The 24,281-nt window shown below is 52.7% G+C and overlaps 1 protein-coding gene across 1 annotated transcript in view; it reads left to right on the top strand.

The window, feature by feature from the left end:
- The first annotated feature begins 2,092 nt into the window (after window positions 1-2,092).
- CASS4 (Cas scaffold protein family member 4) overlaps window positions 2,093-24,281 on the top strand; it is a 43,998-nt gene continuing 21,809 nt past the window's right edge. Inside the window, 1 exon segment of the mRNA XM_070051556.1 lies at window positions 2,093-2,128. Coding sequence (XP_069907657.1) covers window positions 2,093-2,128 — 36 coding nt within the window.

Here is a 24,281-nt window from a genome sequence, read left to right as displayed (position 1 = left end):
ACAGTTTTGGCTTTCAAAGTATGGTTGCATCTTTCCCATCTGAGACGCCCATGCCCGCTCACATAGAAGAAGTGGCAAGAGCTGGCAGGGAGCAGGAGTGCAGAAAAACATGTCCAGACTCAAATTTAATATGGAAATAGTGGGCTGGTGGTCTCACAAATGCTGTTGGCTGTGTGCACTCTACATAGCACCCCCCGCCCTCCCCCCCCCCCCTTTTTTTTTTTTTTTGACAGGCAGAGTGGACAGTGAGAGAGAGAGACAGAGAGAAAGGTCTTCCTTTGCCGTTGGTTCACCCTCCAATGGCCGCCGCGGCCGGCGCGCTGCAGCCAGCGCACCATGCTGATCCGATGGCAGGAGCCAGGAGCCAGGTGCTTTTCCTGGTCTCCCATGGGGTGCAGGGCCCAAGCACCTGGGCCATCCTCCACTGCACTCCCTGGCCACAGCAGAGAGCTGGCCTGGAAGAGGGGCAACCGGGACAGAATCCGGCGCCCCGACCGGGACTAGAACCCGGTGTGCCGGTGCCGCAAGGTGGAGGATTAGCCTAGTGAGCCGCGGCGCCGGCCCCCGCCCTTTATTTTTAAGTTCTGAAAGGCAGAGTGCCACAGAGAGAAAGAGAGAGACAGAGAATCTGTTGGCTGACTCGGCCCCCAGACGGCTGCAACAGCTAGAGCTGGGTTAGGACAGAGCAGGGAGTCAGTGTGTGTTCACCCATGGAGTGGCTGTTCTCTCCCTGTGATCAGCTGCATCTACAGCAAGTCAGCCCCCATTCTGATCGGCAGATGTACCCTGAGGCTCACCCTTGTGTTGCCTACACATTGTACACCCAGAAGATGAGACAGTAAGTGCCATTAATGGCAAGAGGAGAATGTTTGTCATGGTGGTTAAGACACCCACATCCCGCAGCTGAGTGTGTGGGTTTGAGTTTCAACTCCTCCACTTCCAGTCCAGCTTCCTGCTTGTGCACACTTTGGGAGGCAGCAGGTGATGGTTCACATACTTGGGTCCCTGCTGGGAAAGCCAAATTGAATTATGGACTCCTGGCTTTGGCCTGGCCCAGCCCTCACTGTTGCTGGTGTTTGGCAAGTGAGCTAGCAAATGGAAGATCTCTATTTGTCTTTCTGTTTCTCTGACTTCCAAGTAAAAAATTAGTGAACGTTTTTAAAAAGAGCAGAATGATGAGAGAGAGCATTGGTTGTGGATGGGACTTGAGTCAGAATGGGAAGGATAAATACCAATGTGTTTAAATGAAATAAAAATGCAGACTTTTTTTTTCTTTTCTTTTTTAAGGAAGAAGAATGTGCTACACCATAGGTCCTCTCTAGACACTGGGTCTGAGAGCAAAGACCCAGCAAGCCATGATGATGGGTCAGTTTGGCCATTTTAGGGGCAGACAATGGGTTTGCTAGACTTGAGAGCCACAAGCCAAAGGCAGGTGCCGAAGTAGCCCTCTGTGCAGAGTCAGCACTCAGAAAACGTTAATCATTAAGTGCTGGAGGCTGGCAAGGTGCCCAGTGCAGGGAGGTGTGCAACTGAGAAAACTGGAAAGTGGGGTCTATGCCCTTTGAGGCATCCCTCTTGCCCCTTTTATGCTGGCAAGACGTAGGGAGGAAGAAGTTCTGAGCACCCTCCCCATGTGGCCCAGTGGCATCTCATCCAGGAATCAGGAGTGGCTCCGTGGGGGCAGCTCAACAGAGAGCAAGGGACGTGAATGCTCTGTGTATCGCTAAGCTTCTCAAAGCAGGAACCTCTCCCCTAAAGCAGAAGAGAGGAGTTTTTTTTCTTCTTTTGTGGTTTCAGAGAGCAAATGAGTGACAACCTCTACTTCAAGACAGAGCGAGACGTCAGGCACGCGGGAGGGAGGGTGCCTGTTTCTGCCCACCCCCTTCTTCACCCCTTTCATTCCGCTCTTATCATGCTTTCCAGAAAGTCAGCCTGCAGGGAGACTCTGACGAGTTCCCGTGCGCTGCCGGAAAGCTCCATGGAATTCACTTTCTGAGAACCAGCCAGAGGCGTGCAGTGACATTGCACAACCGGCCTGCAAAGCTGGAGATAGCAGCCGGGGAGCTCGGAGGAGCTGTGTCACTTCACCGACATGCGAGGAACCAGCATCATGGATGGAGCACCCAAGGTGAGCGGCCGTGGGGCTGCTGGCAGGGGGAGGCTGAGCACGACGCGATGGCTAAGGGCGACACCGGCTTAGTGTTGAGCTTTAGTGAAGGCACGGGGTGAGCACTGGACACATGGAAGTTTGAGGTGGGAAAGGCTAATGGTCAGTTAAGAGGAGGCAGTGGCCGGCGCTGTGGCTCACTAGGCTAATCCTCCGCCTTGCGGTGCTGGCACACCAGGTTCTAGTCCCAGTCGGGGCGCCGGATTCTGTCCCGGTTGCTCCTCTTCCAGTCCAGCTCTCTGCTGTGGCCTGGGAGTACAGTGGAGGATGGCCCAGATCCTTGGGCCCTGCACTTGCATGGGAGACCAGGAAGAAGCACTTGGCTCCTGGCTTCGGATTGGCGCAGCATGCCAGCCGTAGCGGCCATTTGGGGGGTGAACCAATGGTAAAGGAAGACCTTTCTCTCTGTCTCTCTCTCACTGTCTAACTCTGCCTGTCAAAAAAAAAAAAAAAAAGAAAAAGAAAAAGAAAAAGAAAAAGAGGAGGCAGTGCCTGTGCCGTAAGTTCATTGCCCTTTGCTTCTGAGATGACTGGAAGTGACTCCTGTAGAAATCAGCTCGGGAGGTGACCACACAGCCCGCAGCTTGGTGTCCATTCTGCACCCTGACAAACTGCGTAAGCGAGCTGTGAGTCTGTGCCTTGGCCCACCCTGACCGCCTCTCTCTCGGGACCCTGGAGACGCTCCGTGCCGCTCACAAGGGCCCGACTGGTTCCTGTCCTAACTTCCCCAGAGCAGAGCACAGACCCCCAGCCCAGCTCCCGGCTGCCCGTGGTGGGCACCCCTGCTGTCGTCCTGTTATCGCCTGTGTTCTGCTTGTCCTTCCAAGTCTGCATCACAAATCCAAGACGGTTCTCTACTTAGGCAGCGAAAATGACTGCGGAACTCAAGGGGGAAAGAACACTTACTTAGACAGAGAGAAAGAGAAACTCAAGATTGAGGAGATTATTATCTTGCTACATCCTTTTAAAATTTTACGTAGATGGGGGGGAAGAAAGACATGAAACAGTTATGCAAGGGGGAGTCTGCATAGGAATTGTGTGTTAATTATTATTAAACAGTATGGAATCCACAGCTGTATACCTCTTAGTAAATATCTTAGCAGTTCTGGACTTTCTTCCCATATATTTACTTTGAAAATTTTTCAAATCGTTGGAAAAATGGGTGGGGGTGGGGTGGGGAGATAATTCAGTGACCCCCTGCATATCCTGTGCCTCAAGTGCCCCGGCTCCTGGTGTTTGTCATCTTGGGGTACATGTGTCTGTATCTAACACACACTCCGCTGTCGTGTGCACCACCTGGACATCAATGGCAGACATAATGACACCTCCAGGTGCTTCCTTGTGTGTCCCCTAAGAGCACTGCTGTCCCCCCCGGACCCCACTGCATGATCTCACCCCCAACATGTCACACTGCTTTGATGGCACCCTTCTATTGTCCATTCTACTTTCACAATTTCTAAAAATACGATTTTTTTTTTACCTTTTTTGGCCATTTTTCTGTGTGTGTGTGTGTTGGTCCAGGATTGGTTCTAGGATCGCACTCTGCTGTTTGCCAGGTCTCACTTGTCCATAATCTAGAATAATCCACCGCCTTTTTTTCTTCTGTAACACTGGCTTTTTTTGCTGACTAGCCTAGATTTTTACGATTTAGGCTTCTTTTTACTTGTTCCACTTATGCTGCCTAAATTATCTCTATAGCACTCTACACTTTGTAAATAACATGCATCTAGGCACGTAACTTATCACTGACACTCCCAACACGCTGTGAGGTCCGGCTTCTGGTGTTACACAGGTGACAGTAGCTAGCACAAACTGCTTGTGCGCCAGGCCTGTGCTGAGCGCTCAACTTGCCTTCGCGTGTTGCATCTCACAACACCTCTCTATGAAGCGTTATTACTCTTACTCCCTCCCTCTAGAGGAGAAACTTGGCCTAGTGACCGGCCCAAGGCCACACAGCTCAGAAGTGGCAATGCCAGGATCAGTCCCAGGTGGCCTGAATCCAGAGCCCAGCGCTTGGCCAACTCCATGCCTTCTGACCTTCAAACCAGGGAATCTGGGAACTCTGTCATAAAGAGCCGCGTGCAACCTCTGTTGCTTTGCCTTCTTTGTTTTAAAAACTCCTTAAAACTATAAAATCCATCTCAGCTCATGAGTCAGCCATCCAGATTTGGTCCATGGGCCCTAGTTTGAGACCCAGGTCATCTCAGCTCACACAGGTGACCCTCACCTGAGCAAGAACCTGGGCGTCCAGAGGCGCCCTCAGGGAGCAGTTTCTTGGGTGCCCCTGTCCATGCACACACATCAGAAATGCCATGTTTTAAGGTTTTGTACAAATACGAGCAGCAAGCAAACTGTTGAGCTTCTTGCCTTTTACAACTGACAATACAAATACAAACACAACTGCTCGGCCTACTAATTTTCACGCCTACACTGTTGCTTTCCGGTGGTAACACAACGATTCAAGGGGTGGTCCTGTGTATGCAGTCCCCAACCTCGGCCTCCGTGCAGGTGACTTTAAAGCAACCCTCACTTTGACTCAGGGCTACCCCAGGTCGCCTTCCAGACCCTGAAGTTTGCCTCATTGCATTGGAGCTACGTAGTGACTGCTGTCAACGCTTTTCCTGGAGGCCCTCGGGGCCCTCGGTTCCTGGTCAGCAGAGCTTTCGACTCTGTGTGTAGCAGACAGCGTATAACAACCGGACTGTTTTATTCCGATTTTCCCTGAACGTGTCACAAAACAAGGAAAACGAGGTGTAAGTGTGATATTAGCTGCAGGAAACGCTGGCCTCCAACAGTGCCATTCCGAAGCTAGGGGTCCCCCTGCAGGGAAAAGATGGGAAAGGCAGCGTCTGTCGTCAGCTGGCTGAGCCCACGTTCTGCTCCAGGGAATGCTGGGAAATTCGTCTAAAAGACAAGGAGCATAAGTGAGTTTGTTGTATGAATATGTAAGTCCTCGCTGGTTCAGCCCTCCTGTTCATGGCAGACTGAGTGAGTGTTGAACCCATGTCACTAGAGACAGTGTTGAAATCTGCGTCTTTGTGCATAGCCGGTTCTCCTCATCATTTTATTTCCTCACTGGGTCAATGTTCAGAACTGGAAGGAGAGTGCAGTAGGCAGTGGCTTATTTTTTTTTCTCTATCATTTTCTGAGAATTTCTGGAATTTCATTCTGTTTGAAGCCTGCTTTCCACAGCATTCACTCTACAATCCACACTTTCTCTCCTCTATAAAGAAAACACATGCATTGATTTTCTGAAGCAAGTTTGTTTTTTTAAAAGAAATATGTATTTATTTTCATTTTACTTGAAAGACAGATAAATCTTGCATTCATAGGTTCACTCCCCAGCACCTGCAGTGGTCAGGGCTGGGCCAGGACAAAGCCAGGAGCCCAAAACTCCATCCAGATCCCCCTCGTGGGTGGCAGGGACCTTAGTACGTAAACCATCACCTGCTGCTTCCAGTGTGCACCGAGCAGGGAGCTAGATCAGAAGTGGAGCAGCCGGGATTCAAACCAGGCATTCTGGTATGGGAGGTGGGCTCCCCAGGCGCTGTCTTAACTGCTGGGCCAAATGTCCACCCCACGAGGGGAGTTTTCAAACAAGGGTCTTTATCATGTTTCTGCAGAGTGAAGGAAGCAAGGTTTGTGTTTTTAGAATAGTAGAATGTTCGTAACATTTTATATTCAGCCTCAAGTCAAGAGCAAAGATATCCTTTGGCTCTCTTCCATCTGAACCCTTAAGGGAGTGGTTCCAGGCTCACTCGAGGAAGGTCAAGGTAGAGACTTAAAACGTGAGAGAAAAATCCTCGATGTTCTCAACATCCTGCAGCAATCATGGCGTCCACGCGTCTGCGGCTGCTAGAACTTGGCTTGCTTCACTCCTTCCGGGCAAGAAGGCTTGGAGAGGCTGCATTGTGAGTGGGGGGATTTCTGGCCCTCTTTGTACCTTTAGAAGCTCAGAGAGGGGAAGCAAACATCCCACGTGAGGATCCGTGAGGCCCTGCTGGTCCCCCCACCTCAGCTACCCCTTCTTCCCTGCTGTGCTCAGCCTCTCTCAGCGGGAGCCCCTGGGCCCTCCCACCCAGAAGCCTCTGGACAAGCCCACCTAAATTACTCCCCCACCTGCACCCCCGTCATTGCCACCACCGTCCCAGCCTCACTCCTGTCTCTGCTTGTTCTTGGTTCACCATCTGTTTCCTCTCTGGAAAGGAAGCTCCTGCCAGGCAGGGCAGGGGGCTGCCTCTCTGAGACCACACTCGGAGGTGCTCAACAACTGCAGAGACGTGGAATGTGAGAGAAAAAGCCTCACATTCTCAACATCCTGTGTGTAGGAGGGGGCGGGGGCGTGCAGTGGGGCCCTGGCCACCTGTCATGTGAGAGGAAGGGGGCCCTTCCTGGTTGTCGGTCTGAGAACAGAGGTGGCCCCTGAGACTCAGCCCCCAGCCCCTGCTTGGCCCCAGCCTGACCCGCCACTCAGCCCCAGGCTCTTCCCATTGGCCTCTCCTCCTCCATCATCAGACATTGCTTTAAGTTCGAGTCCTCAGGATTGAAGTCAAGGTCACAAGCGTCCATGGCCTCTCTCTGACCTTGTCCAGCAACTTCATCCCTTCTCGGTCTCCCAAGGCTAAGCAGCCCACATGCAGTTGCACCCAGCATGTCATCCTGGAATTCTGGGGGCTCATAGGGCTCAAGAGCCCAAGCTGACACTGGAGTCGGAATGGCAGAAAATGAGTAGACACAGAGATTTCAGCCGGTGGCAACTGCCTTAAAGAGAATAAATTGGGGTGTCAGATGTAAAGGGCCACTCTGTAGACCTAATGATAGGAAGGGGGTTCTGGGCAGGAGGCACAGCAGATGCAAAGGCCCTGTGGTGAGAATGAGTTCAGCGTAGCAGAGATTCTGTGAGAAGGCCAGTGTGGTTGGAACAGAGGAATGAAGGGGAGAGGGTTAGAGAGAAGATCTGGTGCATTCTGCCTCGGCAAGGAAGCCACCGTCCACGTAAAGGAGGAAAGGACTTGGTCTGATTGTGCTTTCCAAAGATCCCTCCCTCGAGGTGCAGCAGGTGCCCTGTAGGCGGGAAAGGGCCGAAGCCGGGAGAGGACCAGGAGTTGAGAGTCGGTGGCTTCCTCTCCCACCGTGGATGCTACCAGCTCCTTCCCACAGACCTGCAGAAGGCTCGCTTCTCTGTCTGTTGGAAAAGTACAGCTTCCGGTGTTTGCTGCTGTCAGGAGCGTGAGCAGAAAGGAGTAAACAAAGGCGTGAACTCCACATGCCCTGTGTGATGGGGAGACGATGTACAGTCCGTTCGTTCCAGACGCCCAGTGCAGGCGCCATTCTAATTGCCACGCAGGACAAGGATGCCTGGTCTCTTTTCCCAGTACCTAGTACATTGTGTGACAGTTAATTCAAAAATCTATTACACAACCACTGTTTTTCCCCCTGCCTAATTACTTTTATCCACTGAACATTTTATTCCCTGTAGAACCCATTTAAATGAAAAAAGAGAAAGGGAGCCAACACTGTAGCATGGTGGATTAAATCCTTGCCTGCAAAGCCAGCATCCCACATGGGCGCAGGTTCAAGTCCGGGCCACTCGACTTCTGATCCAGCTCCCTGCTTACACACCTGGGAGAAGATGGTCCGAGTGTTGGGCCCCGGCACCCATGTGGGAAACCCGGATGAGGCTCCTGGCTTTGCCCTGGCCCAACCCCATCCATTTTGGCCATCTATGGAGTGAACCAACAGAAGGAAGCTCGCTCTCTCTCTCTTGCTCTCTCTTTCTCTCTCTCCCTCCCTCTCTGTATAACTCTTTCAAATAAATCTTTAAAAAAGAAGAGTGCCAGCCCCCCCCACCCAGGAAAAAAAAAAAAAGAAAAGCTTGAAACATCTGTGTTAGGAGAAGACTCGAGACAAGAGGGCTACATGATAGTGGAATAGGGAAGCGGCCGAGAGACAACAGGGCATCCTGGAGCTGCGATGACTAAGGGAGGAAATGACAAATCAGAGGGGAAATCACTCAAAAAGGAGGAAGGTGGGAGGCCGCTTACAGAGATGCCACTGAGGGTGAGATTAGGAGACTCCGACGTGAGTCGCAGAAAAGGGAACTATGTTTTGTAGGAACCATTTCCAGATGTTATTCATCAGGCCTGGGCCCCAGGGAGAGGAGTCACGTACCCTCACCTGCGAGAAGCTGAGTTCCCAGCAAGGACTACCGTGGGCCTGTCTGTGCCCGGGCCAGCATCCCTGCCACTGGCCCCGCGCTACCCCAGGCTTAGAGCCCTCCGGCAGCAGGCGCTAGGCCCTGGCGAGGGACCCACAGGCATCTCCTCCCCGGAGGAATGGACGGTAAACGCCAGTTTGCCATTCGTGGATGTGAGCGCGGCTCTTGTCCTGCCAAGTCCTGTCCTGCCCGAGAATCAAGCACGAGCAGCTTTGGCTTGTTGGCCACAGCCCAGGCAGTCTGTCTTCTGGGGAGAGGAAAGTGAGGTTTGAAGCAGTCCTCTCTCCCCAAGAGACGGCTCCCAGTGGGTGAGCAAAAGTAAAAAGCGCTTTGTGGGATGTCAGCTTTGGGCTCAGGATTTACGCTCACCCCAAGGTTGGAAGGGGGAGAAGGCGGGGGGTCAGTTACTAGGGAGAACATTTCTACGCACTCCCTTTTGCACCAAATAAACGGGCCGGTAACATTAGGCACTCTCTCCCACCTGGCTTTGGCTCCTAATGAAACAGGACGGGTTGGCTGGGAGCCTGTTACCAAATCCTGAGGCTCGCGAACAGGAATCAGTTCACGGCAACAGAATGGAAGAAGGAATGCAGAAACTCCAGGATGGCTCCTTGCCGCCCGAAACGCCTCCCAAGACGACCCTGGAAAGTGGGGAACTCCGTGAACCAGCTCGAACCTTGACTAAGTTCTCGAGCGCTGAGGCAGGGCTGCTGTTGGGCCCAGTGGGTTGTGCTGCTGCTTCCAACGCCAGCATCCCACGCCCGGGCCCAGCCTCTCCGCTTCCGGCCCAGCTTGAGAAGGCTGTGCAAGATGGCCCAGCTACTTGAGTCCCTCCATCCCTGTGGGGGACCAGGATGGAATTCCTGGCTCCCGGCTTTGGCCTGGGCTAGCCCTGCCTGTTGTGGGCATGTGGGGAGTGAAGCAGCAGATGGGAGATGTCTCCCTCCCCCCACCCCGCTGCTCTGCTTTCAAATCATAAATCTTTAAAAAAATAAATAGAAGAGCCAGAGCCAGCTTCGAATTCTCCCTGACGCATCAGATGGAAACAGGACAAGGCAGGGAGCTGTGTGTCTTAAATACCATCAGAAAAAGCTAGTGCCGGCTGATCAAATCTGATTTCTTTTTTTTTTTTTAAACAGAAAGTTACTTACTTTTAAAAGATTTATTTATTTTACTTTAAAGTCAGAGTTACAGGCCGGCGCCGTGGCTCACTTGGTTAATCCTCCACCTACGGCACTGGCGTCCTATATCGGTGCCGGGTTCTAGTCCCGGTTGCTCCTCTTCTAGTCCAGCTCTCTGCTGTGGCCCAGGAAGGCAGTGGAGAATGGCCCAAGTGCTTGGGCCCTGCACCCACATGGGAGACCAGGAGGAAGCACCTGGCTCCTGGCTTCGGATCGGCGCAGTTCCGGCCGTAGCAGCCATTTAGGGGGTGAACCAACAAAAGGAAGACCTTTCTCTCTCTCTCTCACTGTCTGACTCTACTTGTCAAATAAAAAAAAAAAATTCACCACACCATAAAGTCAGAGTTACACAGAGAAAGAAGGAGAGACAGAGAGAGAGGTCTTCCATCCACTGGTTCACTCCCCAGTTGGCTGCAATGGCTGGAGCTGTGCAGATTCAAAGCCAGGAGCCAGGAGCTTCTCCCGGGTCTCCCTCGTGTGTGCAGGGGCCCAAGGACTTGGGCCATCTTCTGCTGCTTTCCCAGGCCACAGCAGAGAGCTGGATCAGAAGTGGAGCAGCCGGGACTTGAACCAGTGCCCATATGGGATACTGGCACTACAGGCGGTGGCTTTACCCGCTACTCCACAGCACCGGCCCATCAGATCTGTGATTTCACAGGGAATCTTGCTAGCAAGAGTTGAGTTTTGAAAACCGGCTCAACCTAGCATTTTACTTTTACAAACATAAGGCAACCCCTGATTGTGGCAGGAAGAACGCAGCTGCCAGGCACAGCACTCAGGAGACACGCAGTCCAAGACCAAGCGCTGTCCTAACTGGAGTGGGCATAATTGCTGTTAACTGATCAAGTAACTCCTTCTCCCTGCACGCCCTTCCAGGAAAGCAAAAAGCGGAGAAAAGCAATTAGAAAGGAAAAGCACTTACGTGTGGGGTTTCTCTTGCAATTCCCGTGATGGTTTGCATGAACTAAGAGAAAAGCATGATGAAAGAAGTCGGTTTTGCAGCTGAGCGGGAACCTGGAGATCACCCCTGGAAGCACTACACTTGGACATGAGGAACCTGGAGCCGGGCGTTTAGCCCCCACCCTCCTCCCTCGGTGACTTTCTCATTACCAGGGTGCACTCCTCAACCACCCACCTCTACCCAGCACTCGTCCCAGACCCTCCATTTCCCCAACCAAATACCTCGGGGGCTCAGCTAGTGCGGGGCAGGAAGGGGGGCTCAACTAGTGGGGAGTGGATGCGGAGGCCGTGGTGTAACGTGAAGGCTTGGAATAAATTCGGTAGGATATCTAACAATCCGGTTTGCTATGACCTGGACCCATCCCAGGCCACATCATAGAGCATGAATTACCCAGAGGCCTGGAAGACCTGGGTGGTTGCATCCCTTCCGTCCTGAGCTTAGACCAAGGGAGCTCCCCGACACACAGACATTCAGGAGGTGCCAGAGGCCCAGTGAGTGAGATACTAACACTGCATTAAGCCAGGGCCCTGTGAACACACGAAGTACACCCAAGCAGGATGATCTGGGCAAGATCCAAACCTACTTGAAAGCCACAATCTTCAGGTATCAGGGAAGAAAAGGTTTCACTTCCACTGGTGGCGTTGGAATTTTCTTTCCAGGCCACAACCTCTTTCTCAAAGTCCCTTTGGTGGCAGTGCCTCCTGTGGTTATGGAAGTCCCTGCAGCGTGTGGCTTGGTGGGTGGGTCAGAGTTCAGCATCCCAGGGAAGCCAGCGCCAGCCTGGCTTTGTGCACAGTACGCCGTCCTCCAGGGCCAGGTGCATCAGAGCTGCCGAAACAGGCATCGTCCTTTTGAGCCATTTTATTTTATTTTATTTTATTTTATTTTATTTTATTTTATTTTTGACAGGCAGAGTGGACAGTGAGAGACAGAGACAGAGAGAAAGGTCTTCCTTTTGCCGTTGGTTCACCTTCCAATGGCCGCCGCGGCTGGCGCACTGCGGCCGGCGCACCATGCTGATCCGATGGCAGGAGCCAGATACTTATCCTGGTCTCCCATGGGGTGCAGGGCCCAAGCACTTGGGCCATCCTCCACTGCACTCCCGGGCCACAGCAGAGAGCTGGCCTGGAAGAGGGGCAACTGGGACAGAATCCGGCACCCCGACTGGGACTAGAACCCGGTGTGCCGGCGCCGCAAGGCAGAGGATTAGCCTAGTGAGCCGCGGCGCCAGCCTTTTGAGCCATTTATGTCCCCTCTCCGTGTTCATTCCAAGTGCGCCAGGTGTCTTCACTTCTTCGTCCCCCAGTGCTGACAGATAAACCAGCCACGAGGGCTGTGTGCACGCAGGTGGATGGGGGAGGGAGCCTCTGGGGACTGGTGGTTTCAGCCCGGGTCAGCTGATACGGACGGACAGCTGCAGGCAGAGCGCTGGGCAGGCACTTGCAGCTTAGAGGCCGGGCTGCACGGAGCCGGCTGCTCTCCCTCCTGCTGCGCGCGATTCCTGCCGCTTTGCCGGGATGGGGAATAAGCGCCTTTCCAAGTAACTTCCCTGCAGGATCAAAATGAGGGTGAACGTGAGTATCTGTCTCCTGAATTCCATTTCCTGCAGCCACTCATGCCTTGGGCTGATTTTCCTCTATACGTTAAGGGTCATGAGGTTTTCCAGTGAGGGTCGCACCTTTGGGAAGGACAGAAAGCTGTGTCCGGTGCCACATTTTGAACCAAAAAAGGGAAAATTTATATTTTGGTTAAAAAGTTACATGCTACTCTGTTGCTTTTCTTTATTTCACCTTAAGCGTTAAAAGTAGTTGAGATGAGAGGTGTTTTTTTTATCCTGTTTTTCTTTTATTTGAAAGGCAGAAAGAGAGAGGGAGATGTTCCACCAGCTGATTCACTCCCTAAATGCCTGCAACAGCCAGGGGTAGGCCAGGCTGAAGCCAGGAGCCCGGAACCCCATGCAGGTGCCTCGTGGGGGACCCCAGGTACTTGAGGCACACTGCTGCCTCCCAGGGCGCACGCTAGCAGGAAGCCAGGGGCCAGGTCTCACAGCAGGCACCCCGACAGTGCATGCCGATGTCCCAGGCAGCGACTTAGCCATCGCACCAAGCACTCACCCCTTTTAAATCTTTTTTATTTTTTTTTCTTGGAAAAGGGAGTTTCAGTGTCCTGCTCTCGGTTAAGTGACTCCTAACCCTTTTCAACTCATTCTGGAGTCTTCCAATCAAGAATTCTCGACTTCTTTTCTGCTGAAACAGGCACTCAGTTACTTTCCTAGCCTACCTGGCAGATCGGTATGCACCACGAAAGACAGCCATTTTCTGTCAGCTTGTCTAATTCAGCTACTTGGCTAAGATTAAAAAAAAATCCAAGAGAAACAACTCTTTGAAGTTACAAGCAACAGATTTCTTAGGCATCACCTCATTAAAAGAAAATTCAAAATATTTTTGATAATGAAATGCTGACTATTGAGCAAAGCTGTCTTGAGTTTTAAAATACCATAAATGAGTTCCCTCACTACATTAGGCATGACAAATCAAACAAATAGATGGCATCACCGCAAATCCTCGGGTCAAGCTCTGGCTACGAAATGTACCCTTTTGCTATTTTAAGTGACTCTCAGTTCCCCACGACTTATGGAATTTTACTTTAAAAGATAAATGTTGATATGGAAAGGCACCAAAACACGTGAGGGAAAATAAAAGCCCGCAGCGTCTGTCTTGGACAGCTCTGGAACAGGGAGAGGGTTAAAAAGGAGGGAAGGAGGGACCCGCGGAGGGCAGAGGTCAGCTGGAGAAAGAGAGGCAGGAAAGGGAGAGGAGGGGAGGAATAGGCAGAGGGGGGCAGGGCAGAGGCGCCAGCTCTTGGTCTGTCAGCTGCAGAGGGGCAGTGCAGCCGCAGGAGGAGGGAAGGGGCCAGCGGCTGCTCTAAAGTTTCCCCGAGCTGTGTGCTGCTGCTCCACTCCCTGACCTTGGCGGTGAGTAACACGTCCCATGGTGGAAGGGCCTCTGGCCTGCCCCAGACCCCTGTGCACAGGACCTGCGCCATTGCAGCTGACCAAGCGATGGCACCGCCAGGCCGAGGTGGTGCAAGGGCGGTGGGCCACCCCAGTCACGTGGACGTTCTTTCACGCCACCCTGACTGGCGTGGGCTGGGCCAAACCTTTACATTCCTTCCAGTCCTAATTTCTGAGGTGCTTAACACACCTACGGCTGGATCGTGTTTGATTTAACAAATGGTCATTTGGTGCTGTCGCTCACCCTCAGGGCGCTGGGTACAGGGCAGGCTCACAAACCCAGAGCTTCTCAAACCTGCTGCTGCTTGGTTCAGCCTCCTCTGTGCTGTGAGTGATGTGAACCAGGTTCCTGGTGTGGCTGCTTTCTGGCAAATCAAGGATTAGAACGAGTGACAGTGAGAGGCAGTTGTGGAAATTCACAAGGCAGGAGTCATTTTCTTCCAACAGAACAGAATCCTCCTTTAAAAGTAGATCTCGGCCGGCACAGTAGCTCAATAAGCTAATCCTCCACCTGCGGCGCTGGCACACTGGGTTCTAGTCCCGGTCAGGGTGCCGGATTCTGTCCCGGCTGCGGCCGGCGCACCGCGCTGATCCGAAGGCAGGAGCCAGGTGCTTCTCCTGGTCTCCCATGGGGTGCAGGCCCAAGCACTTGGGCCATCCTCCACTGCACTCCCGGGCCACAGCAGAGAGCTGGCCTGGAAGAGGGGCAACCGGGACAGAATCCGGCGCCCCGACTGGGACTAGAACCCGGTGTGCAGAGAGCTGGCCTGGAAGAGGGGCAACCAGGACAGAATCCGGCGCCCCGACTGGGACTAGAACCCAGTGTGCCGGTGCTGCAAGGTGGAGGATTAGCCTAGTGAGCCACGGCGCCGGCCTACATAGGGTTTCAAAAATTCAAAATGTACGAATGAATGGACAGCAAATGTTTTCTTCTCATCCCAAATCTCTAGCTCCCCAGGCCTTGCGCCCCTGCCCAGGGGCAGGCCCAGGGACTGACACATTCTCCCAGGTACAAATGGGGACAGGCCAAGGTCTCACCTTGCTCTATTTGTAAAAAAAAAAATGGTGCTGGATTTTGGAGATGGTTCCATTCCACCTTGCACAGGGCTTCTTCTAAAAGTGCATGGAAAATATGTGTTATTAAAAAAGAAAACTAGGCCGGCGCCGCGGCTCACTAGGCTAATCCTCCGCCTTGCGGCGCCGGCACACCGGGTTCTAGTCCCGGTTGGGGCGCCGGATTCTGTCCCGGTTGCCCCTCTTCCAGGCCAGCCCTCTGCTGTGGCCAGGGAGTGCAGTGGAGGATGGCCCAGGTGCTTGGGCCCTGCACCCCATGGGAGACCAGGAAAAGCACCTGGCTCCTGGCTCCTGCCATCGGATCAGCGCGGTGCGCCGGCCGCAGCGCGCTGGCCGCGGCGGCCATTGGAGGGTGAACCAACGGCAAAGGAAGACCTTTCTCTCTGTCTCTCTCTCTCTCACTGTCCACTCTGCCTGTCAAAAAAAAAAAAAAAAAAAAAAAGAAAACTGCGTGATTTAAAAGGTTTGCACTTGACATAAAGTTTTAATTCCACTTTTCCCATGAACCCTTGGAAGTGCTCTTGTGTAAATGCTACCTCGTTCTGTCTCATGCTGAATCATATTCCATTATACAAGGCATCACATTCCAGCTTCCCTCTCCTATCTCGGGACAGAGGTTGTCCTCACTCATCCAGTGTTGGCCGAGCTGAGCCCTCTCATGGCGGAGTCTGTGCTGAGCACAGTTTGAAGGCTAAAAGGGCCGACTCCACAGTCAAAACCACCCCTGCTCACTGAGCTACCTTAGGCTACTTACACAACCTCTCTGTGCCCCGGCTTTTCAGATGCGAAGAAGAGCGGCTGCCTGGTGGGGCTGTGAGTATTGAGGGAGCCAGGCCATGCTCCCGACCTAAAGGCCGCACCCAGAGGAGAAGTGTGAGCTGTGCTTAGTGTCCGGGCACTGACTGAATAGCAGACAGAAGAGCTGGCCCAACTCGGGTCTCACGGGGGTCTAGGGCACACCTGTAAAACTGAGAGGCTTTCCCCCTTTTTGATCAATACCCTCAGCACGTGGGGACAGGCCATGCGCATCAATACATCCATACACGTGCAGGAAGTCACAACGTGGAGACTTTTTCTGCTGGTGTTTGCTGTGGCTCCCTGACTCCCCTGCCTGGGATTTGCCTCCCGGAGTGCTGTCCCCTCGAGGAGAAGGGTTATATAGATACTTTTCATATAGACACTTTCATATAGATACTTTTCATATAGATACTTTTCATATAGATACTTTTCATATAGACACTTTCATATAGATACTTTTCTTCTTCCTCAGCCTTGTTCTGCTCCTTCCTCCTCCGTCTTCCCTTTTTGCAGAATGTGGGTGGGAGAAATGGAGGTGGCAAGGGGATTTTTCTTATGTGCTTGGAAACTTCTTTCTGTTTCCACGTCAAGTGCTTTCCTATGAACATTTACAAGCCAACAGCTCATGCCATTCTCTCGGCTCTGGTCTTTCCTGGCCCATCTCTGTATTTACATACTAGGAAATCCTCCCAAGTCCACCCAAGGGAGCCCTTTGTCTTTTTTTTTTTTTTTTTTTATCTTTTTTTTTTTTTTTTTTTTTGACAGGCAGAGTGGACAGTGAGAGAGAGAGAGACAGAGAGAAAGGTCTTCCTTTGCCGTTGGTTCACCCTCCAATGGCCGCCGCGGCCAGCGCGCTGCAGCCGGCGCACCGTGCTGATCCAATGGCAGGAGCCAGGAGCCGGGTGCTTTTCCTGGTCTTCCATGGGGTGCAGGGCCCAAGCACCTGGGCCATCCTCCACTGCACTCCCTGGCCACAGCAGAGGGCTGGCCTGGAAGAGGGGCAACCGGGACAGAATCCGGCGTCCCGACCGGGACTAGAACCCGGTGTGCCGGCGCCGCTAGGCGGAGGATTAGCCTAGTGAGCCGCGGCGCCGGCAGCCCTTTGTCTTTAAAGACATCAATGAGCTCTCTCCCTGCACTGCTGCCTGAGTTCTGGGCCTGCCTCAGCCACTGGAGTGTGGGCGGCAGGGGCAGGCAGTGTGGTGCAGGGGGCTGAGCAGTCTGCACCCCATGGGAGTTTGGGCTCACTCCTCGCTTCTGGCCAAGCTCCCTGCTGATGCTTCTAGGAAGGCAGCGGGTGATGGCCCAAGGACTTCAGTCCCTGTCACCCACCTGGGGGACCCAGATGGAGTTCCTGGCTCCTGACTTCACCCTGGCCTCGCTCTGGCTGTTACAGCCATTGGGGGAATGAATCAGCAGGTGGAAGTTCTGTCTGTCTGTCTTTCAGTTACTCTGCCTTTCAGACAAATAAGTAAATCTTTTTCAAGAATATGAACAACAGAACATGTCACTGATCTCATAGCAAAGGCCCCTGTGAACTTCAAGGAGTCACATTTCTCATACATCCCAGAATTTGCAATATTTACAGTGCATGCTTTAAAAAAAATCATGTGCCTTATGTGTAACTCTTCTGTCATGGCTCTCAGAAGGGAAGTGTGAACAGTTCTGTCACCCTCCCTTAAAACTCACTAAGAATTCTTGAAAGTAAGTCACGGGTTCTTTAAGAAGATAAAACGCCAACCGTGGACGTGTCCTAGAGGGAGGGCTTACGCCCAGTTGCTTGACCTCAGGGTCCCATGGTTGCACAGAGCCAGAGCCCGGGCCTCTTCTCACCTGGGGCTCACCATTACGCTGTCTGGCACTGGTTGGGGGCACCTGCTTATTTCCTGCCTCCTGCTGAGGGCAGGTGACCTCACTGTGACCTCCCAGGGAAACCAGTTCTGGGTGACTTGGAAGGAATCCGTCTCACGCTCTCTGCTCTCCTACCCCTCAACTGCTAACTTTTAGGTTTTAGTTTCAAGAGTTTGGGGAGCGAGTGTGAAAGATGAGGAGGAAGTGGGCTTAGGCCATGATGGGGCTCTGGGCCCTGTTTTCAGGAAAGAGAGGAGCAAGCAGCTTAGGGGACAGAGCCTCAGCCCATGGGGCAGCTCCAAAACAGTCTTGGACCACCTTTGGGGGCTTTGGATCCAAGGCTGCTCATCAGAGGGGTCCTGCATGGATGCTCAGCCCCACTGGGCATTTACCTTGGGCCTGCCAAGGAAGCCGGCTGAGGCCTCTAAGGCCCCAGCTGGGGCTGCTCTCGGCAGCAAAGGGCCTCCCCTGGTCTGAGCCCAGATGTCGTTCAATCTGCCTGAGCTCGCCACAGCCTCCACCACACCCAAATGCCTTACAGCTGGCCGACCTCGCCTGCCCAGCCCCTGAGAATCATTCGAGTTTGCTGCTCCCACCTGCGGATGACCGTAAGCCGGCTCCTGCGGGAAGCATGCGCACTTAGGTGTAAGAGTTGGCAGAGGAGTGTGGGAAACAGACGGGCTTGGGGAGGCTGTATGGAGATGCGACGGCAGCAGGAGTCACAGTCAGGCCCCACTGCCAGCTGCTGTGCCTCCTGGGGCAGGTCTCACAACCTCTCTGACTCTCTCATCTCTGAGATGAGGCCAGAGGTGCAGATGCTGTCCAGCTCTGAGCCCAGGCGTCTCTGCAGCTTTGCTCTTTCACCAGAGGTGAGAACTAAACCACAAGAGAAAGCAGTGAGGGAGGGGCTCCTGGCGAGAGTGTGGTGCAGTCACACAGGACCCCAGGGACTCCCATCACGGGGCTCATCTCGGCTGGTCGGGCTTAGACCTGTGACTGGCAGCTGGTGACAGCTCGGCAGGCCGCCGCGGGAGTCAGGAAGGATGCTTCTCAGGTCCCTGGGCCACTCGCCGGCCTGTGCCTCCTCACCGGCTGGCAGTGACGCCCCCGCTGCTTTCCCCAGGGCCACCTCAGTGCCGCGTGCAGGCCTCCCAGGCCCCTCTCCCACCACTCAACATCCCACTGCACAGGCCACCGGCTTGGATGAGCCCCTGTGGCTGCACACGCACTCCTTGCACTCAGCTTTCCACCCAGCAACCAGGCTCACACAGCAGGCAAGACCTGCAGCCTTTGTCTTCCTCTCTCCAGGCAGCCGGATCGGTTTCCGGTTCCTCCACCTCCTGCACACTCAGCCTCCCTACCTTGCCCACGGACCTCACCCATGTCCTCGGCCTGCTGGTGCCTCCCGGCTCCAGCTCTGACTCACTCCTGCTCAGCCCCAGATGGAAGCTTCCACAGCCGCCTTCCCAGACAAGCTTTCCCGGAGCCCTGCCCCACCACGATGTCCCAGTTGCATTCATAATTTCTCCTAACGTCCTGTGTTTTCTCCCCATCGCCCTTGAGACAGGTAGAGAGAGGCCCTGTGTTCACAGCCGTGAAGCTTTGTCTCCCACACTGGAAGGTACCCGGCATGAGACTTGTGCCCGCCGCCATGTCACCTGCAGGGCACTTGGCAGAGAGCAGACACAATGTCAGGGACCGAGTGAGTGAGTGGTCGCCTGGCTTCACTGTAGCTAGGATCCCTCCTGCTCAGATGAGGGGTGTAGCTTGGTGCATTGCGCCTGGCGCCGTGGGAGGGCTCCCGCCAGGTTCCCATTGCCACGAGAGCTGCGCATTGCTGTTTCTTGGCCTTTGTTTCCCTAAACCTCTCCCCTTCCCTCCTTCCCAGTGCTGAGTCATTTTCCTTGCTGCTCTCCCAGCTGTCGTGGGGCACGTGGAGGAAATGTCCTTTTTGGAAATTGCTTGAGAATGTTTGTTCCCCTGGAATCTGCCTGCCTGTGTGCCCATGAGGAATAAAATACAACCCCACGCCCGCCTCTGCTGCTTAAATACCCACACACGTGTTTCCAGATGAAGGCCCTGCTCAGCAGCACCTGGTGAGGGGCTCTGCGACAGCTGCCTTGTGTCGCTGTGCAGCTGCTCCTGTCTGTTATCCGGAAAGCCCGAAGCCCGGGCCAGGAGCACACCAGTGCGCTGCGAACGCTTGCTGCTGCCGCTTGGAGATCTCACTCTCCCCCACACAGTCGGCCCAGCCCCGCTGGCTTCTCCCGGCCACAAGCCCAGGTGGTCATTGTCTCCAAGTCCAGTGTGGACGCAGAAGAGGAGCTCACTCTGCTGTGTGGGTCAGGGGTGACCTCTGCCAGAGGGGATTTTTTTTTAAAAGATTTATTTTATTTATTTGAAAGTCAGAGTTACACAGAGAGGAGAGGCAGGGAGAGAGAGAGAGAGGTCTTCCATCTGATGGTTCACTCCCCAGTCGGCCACAATGGCCGGAGCTGAGCTGATCCGAAGCCAGGAGCTTCTTCCAGGTCTCCCACACAGGTGCAGGGGCCCAAGGACTTGGGCCGTCTTCCACTGCTTTCCCAGGCCACAGCAGAGAGCTGGACCAGAAGTGGAGCAGCTGGATCTCAAACCGGCGCCCATATGGGATGCCGGTACTTCAGGCCAGGGCGTTAACCTGCTGTGCCACAGCGCCAGCCCCTGCCAGGGGGGATTCTTACGGTGAGACCTGAGAGAGGAGGGACCAGTCATGCAAAGACCTGACGGAAGAGTGTCATGGGCAGAAGAAAGATATCTCTCTGTGTATGTGGCTCTGCCTTTTAAATATATAAATAAATCTTTTTAAAAAATTTGTTATTTATTTGAAAGGCACAGTCACAGAGAGAGAGAAAGATCTTCCATCCACTAGTTCACTCCTCCAAATTTCTGCAATGGCCAGAGTTGGGCCAGACCAAAGCCAGGAGCCAGCAACTCCATCCTGGTCTCCCGCTGGGTGGCAGGGTCCCAGATCCTTGGGCCATCTTGCACTGCCTTCCCAGGTACACTAGCAGGGAGCAGGGGCGGCTCCTCCAGCATAGATGCCAGCTAGCACTGCAAGCAGCACTTAGCAAACCGTGCCGCACTGCGGGCCTGCAGCCAGGTCATTTGCTGTCTCTGACCCTCTGTTTCCTCCTCTGTGGACTGAGGGCCAGAAAGCCCACCTCCGAGGCTTCTGAGAATCAGTGATACACAACTTCAGTGTACTCAACACAAAGCAGGCCCCCACTCATTGTTCAAATTCCCTCCTTTCTAGGTTAGGAACTCCCCAAGACCTGCCCCGTGCCACTTCCTCCTTCTGTTACATACACTGTGATGGTCTTTACTATTAAAATTCTGGGACAACATTGGTTGTGCATGGGATGCTCATGGATGCCCACTGTTCCCTGGGGAACATCCCTGCCTCTCACAGCCCACAACTGCACCAGCTCAGCGGCTGCCACCCTAGAACACCTGCTCTGTCTAATACTGGGCTCATTTCAGGACCAATGGCAATGGGCTTGCTCTCTTAGGACTGCTTGACCTGTGGGAATCAGGATGATTGTTGGAGACTGTGTTTCCATTTTCCCTCTCCAGCTCTGGGTAGTTGGTTCAAGCACAATTTACAAAAATGTAAAATGTGCAAATGTAAAATGACCTCATGTCAAAGGATTTCTTTATTTGAAGGCAGAGAGAGGGAGAGACAGAGATCTTCCACCCACTGGTTCACTCCCAAAATGGCTGCAATGGCTGGGGCTTTGCCAGGCCAAAGCCAGGAATGTGGAACTCCATGAAGGTCTCCTACATGGGTGCAGGGGTCCAAGGACTTGAACCATCCTCCGCTGCTTTCCCAGGCACATTAACAGGGTGGTGGATGGGAAGTAGAGCTGCTGGGACTTGAACCAGCACCCACATGGGATGCTGGCATCATAGGTGGCAGTTTTACTGCCACGCCACAGAGCTGGCCTCCGTGTCAAAGATTTTAATCAGCTGATGAATGAGTGAGGGAACCAGCAAGCTGTTAAAACAAGGCCAGAGCTGACCAGGGAGCTCCGTATTGAGTTTAATTAGAAGAACATTAGGATGTGATTGCGGGGCTACATCCCACCTGGGTTAGAGTCCTACATGGTAATGAACTTTAACTTTTTAGGTTTTCTTTTCCTGCTCAGTAGAAACAATTTGCCTCTTTAACAGCAAAAAAAAAAAAAAAAAAAAAAAAAAAAAGCTACAAAGTAGAATACAGATGTGGGTATGTAGATGAACAAACACATCCAAGGAAAGATCTGGAAAGACACACTAACCAAAGCATTAACCGTGCCGACCTGTGGTGCTGGCACGTGGCTGCAGACATTTTTATTTTCTCCTATTATTGCTATTTTTTCTCTTCCTTTTTTTTGATAGAAAAATAATCAGGTGGTGTTCTTGAATAGGGACGGGGGGGGGGGGGCGCAACATAAGACAACAATAACAGCAGTGAGTTTTTTGCTAACTGAGTCATGATGACTATGAAAAGAATCTTAGGGAATTCTTGTTCTTGTTGAAGCAATTGCTGAGCTGAGGCAACTAGTGAGGTCAAGGAGGTCTCCCCAGGTGACCGGTAGTCTGTCAGGTCAAGGAGGTCTCAGGTGGTGAGATGTCATCTCTCTTCTTGAATGGGAGGCGGAGCTGAGGGACCAGGTGCTGAAGGCCTTGAAGCCAACTCCTGGTGCCGTGCAGGGCGAACACAGTGAGCAGGAATCACACAGGTCCTGTGGGACACCCCTGCCCCCATGTTGGTAATGGTTTTGGTCCTTTTTTTTTTTTTTTTTAGATTCAAAAGTATTTATTGGAATCAAGGACCTCCAGCCTGAGCAGTGTGGAGGAGTGCTTCCAAGAGAGGAAAGTCCAAGGGGACTGGTGGCTGTCAGCTTTAAGTTTCATTTTGAAGGATTGGCATTCAGTTACCAGGCATGGACAAAAACAATCAAAAAACCCATTTACAATTCACCCTGTCTGGCCTGCTAAGGGTGGGATAGGTAACAATAAGCTGTGGGCTCTGGAGGAGCTTCCTTACTATTCTCATGGTAAATTTGGAGATTCCAAGGAAGGAGGGCAGCCTGTTTGTTTTTTCTAATGATAAAGTTTTGGGGCTGGTGCTGTGGAGCAGTGGGTTAACGCCCTAGCCTGCAGTGCCGGCATCCCATATGGGCGCCGGTTCGAGACCCAGCTGCTCCACTTCCCATCCAGCTCTCTGCTATGGCCTGGGGAAGCAGTAGAAGATGGCCCAAGTCCTTGGGCCCCTGCACCCATGTGGGAGACCCGGAAGAAGCTTCTGGCTCCTGGCTGCGGATCAGCACAGCTCCGGCCGTTGCGGCCATCTGGGGAGTGAACCGTTGGATGGAAGACCTCTCCTCTCTCTGTGTAACTCTGACTTCAAAGTAAAAAAAAAAAAAAAAGATTAAAAAAAAGTTTTGGGGAAAGAAGCAAGTATTTTACAACCCAAATTCCCCTGGGACCCCATGACTGTCTGTTAACCCATCTGACTCCTCACACTCTGTAAGCCAGAGACTCCTCTCTTCTTGCTCTCAGCTCTGGGAATGCTGGTCTGGTCCAGCTCAGCTTCCTTTCGTGGGCATCGGCCTTACGCACGGGACTGGAAGAAAGGTTTGGAGTAACCTTGAAGTTCAGGTCGGAGCCGCTCTCTGGTGTTCTTCAAGGACTCTCTGATTGACACCAGATCCCAGTGGCCCATTAGGGTGTCAGGTGAAAACTGCATTCTGTTCTTCCTGGAATAATTTGTCCGTGAGACTGGGCGCTGTTAGGAAAAGAGTTGCAGATTGGTGCCTCCTCACACGGGGCACCAGAATGCTAGGAAAAGGGGTGCAGAATAGAGAGGCCATTTTGCAGCCAGACCTAAGTTACCTAGAGAAAATAAATTTGTAGAGGTGTGTGACCAACTGCCCACATGCACTTGATGAAACACGTGGCAGAAGGCCTTGTTCTCTTCCTTTAAGGAATATTGTTTCTGTAGCAAGAAAAAAAGGCTTTCTCTACAAAGATGGTGATGCTGTCCTAGGTCTCAGCTGCAGTGGGTTTAATGGGGGACTTTCAGTGTCTCTGCCTGTGTGATGGATCTGATGCTGCTCCTGCCTCTCAGATGGACACGGAGCAGCAGTATGGCCCCGAGTCCACCCAGCCCTGCCAGATCTTTCAGATGGGATTTGCCAAGATTGGCCATCCAGCTCCATTTTTGTAACAAAGATCAGGATACAAGAAACACAACAATTTGCAACAAATGGAATGGGAGGGTTGTGGTTGTTTTTGTTTTATTGATAAACTGTGTCTGAGGACTAATGGGCGTAAAAAGTATCACTGATTTAAAGAAGTGGGATGAGCAGGTTCCCTGAGTGGGGAGTTATGGGTAATTATCATCTTCTTCACCTTGAGTCTCTGTACTTCCTGGGTTTTCTGTAATGAATATGGACTGATATAAGAAGGGAGAATGATTACTTTAAAACCTATAGAAACTGGTCTAATTACAGTGGAAAGTGCAAACAAGGAGGGGCTTACCCGTCAACCACCATTGCCACGAAATGATGTTTTAGGGGGACCCTGTGACTTCCTGAGAAGCGTGTGGGTTGGAGGATTAGGGAAACTGAGATGAGATCCTGAGTGTGTGACTACAGGCAAGTCGCTAGCCCCCTGGGTGTTTCCAGAGGCACTCATTAACCAACATCTCCTGAGCGTCTCCTACACACCTGGGCCACGGCCAGGTGTTGGGGACAGAGCAGCAAAGAAGCAGGATGTGGGCTCAGCAGCCATGGAACTTCCAATCCAGGAGAAAAAGAACCACTTACAAATTGCAGCATCATACTTATAACAGGGGCAGGCAATTTCCGAACAGTTAAGACACTGACAAGACGGCTGTGATCCACACTGGAGAGCCTGCGTTTGATACCCAGCTCCGACTCCTGGCTTCATCTCCCTGTTAACAGACGCTGGGAGGAAGGAGGGATGGCTCAGAA

This window comes from Oryctolagus cuniculus, chromosome 11 (genome assembly GCF_964237555.1).
Source record: "Oryctolagus cuniculus chromosome 11, mOryCun1.1, whole genome shotgun sequence".
NCBI classification, from domain to species: Eukaryota; Metazoa; Chordata; class Mammalia; order Lagomorpha; family Leporidae; genus Oryctolagus; species Oryctolagus cuniculus.
The sequence above is the reverse complement of the archived record's forward strand: the minus strand, read 5'-3'. Positions and strand labels throughout refer to the sequence as shown.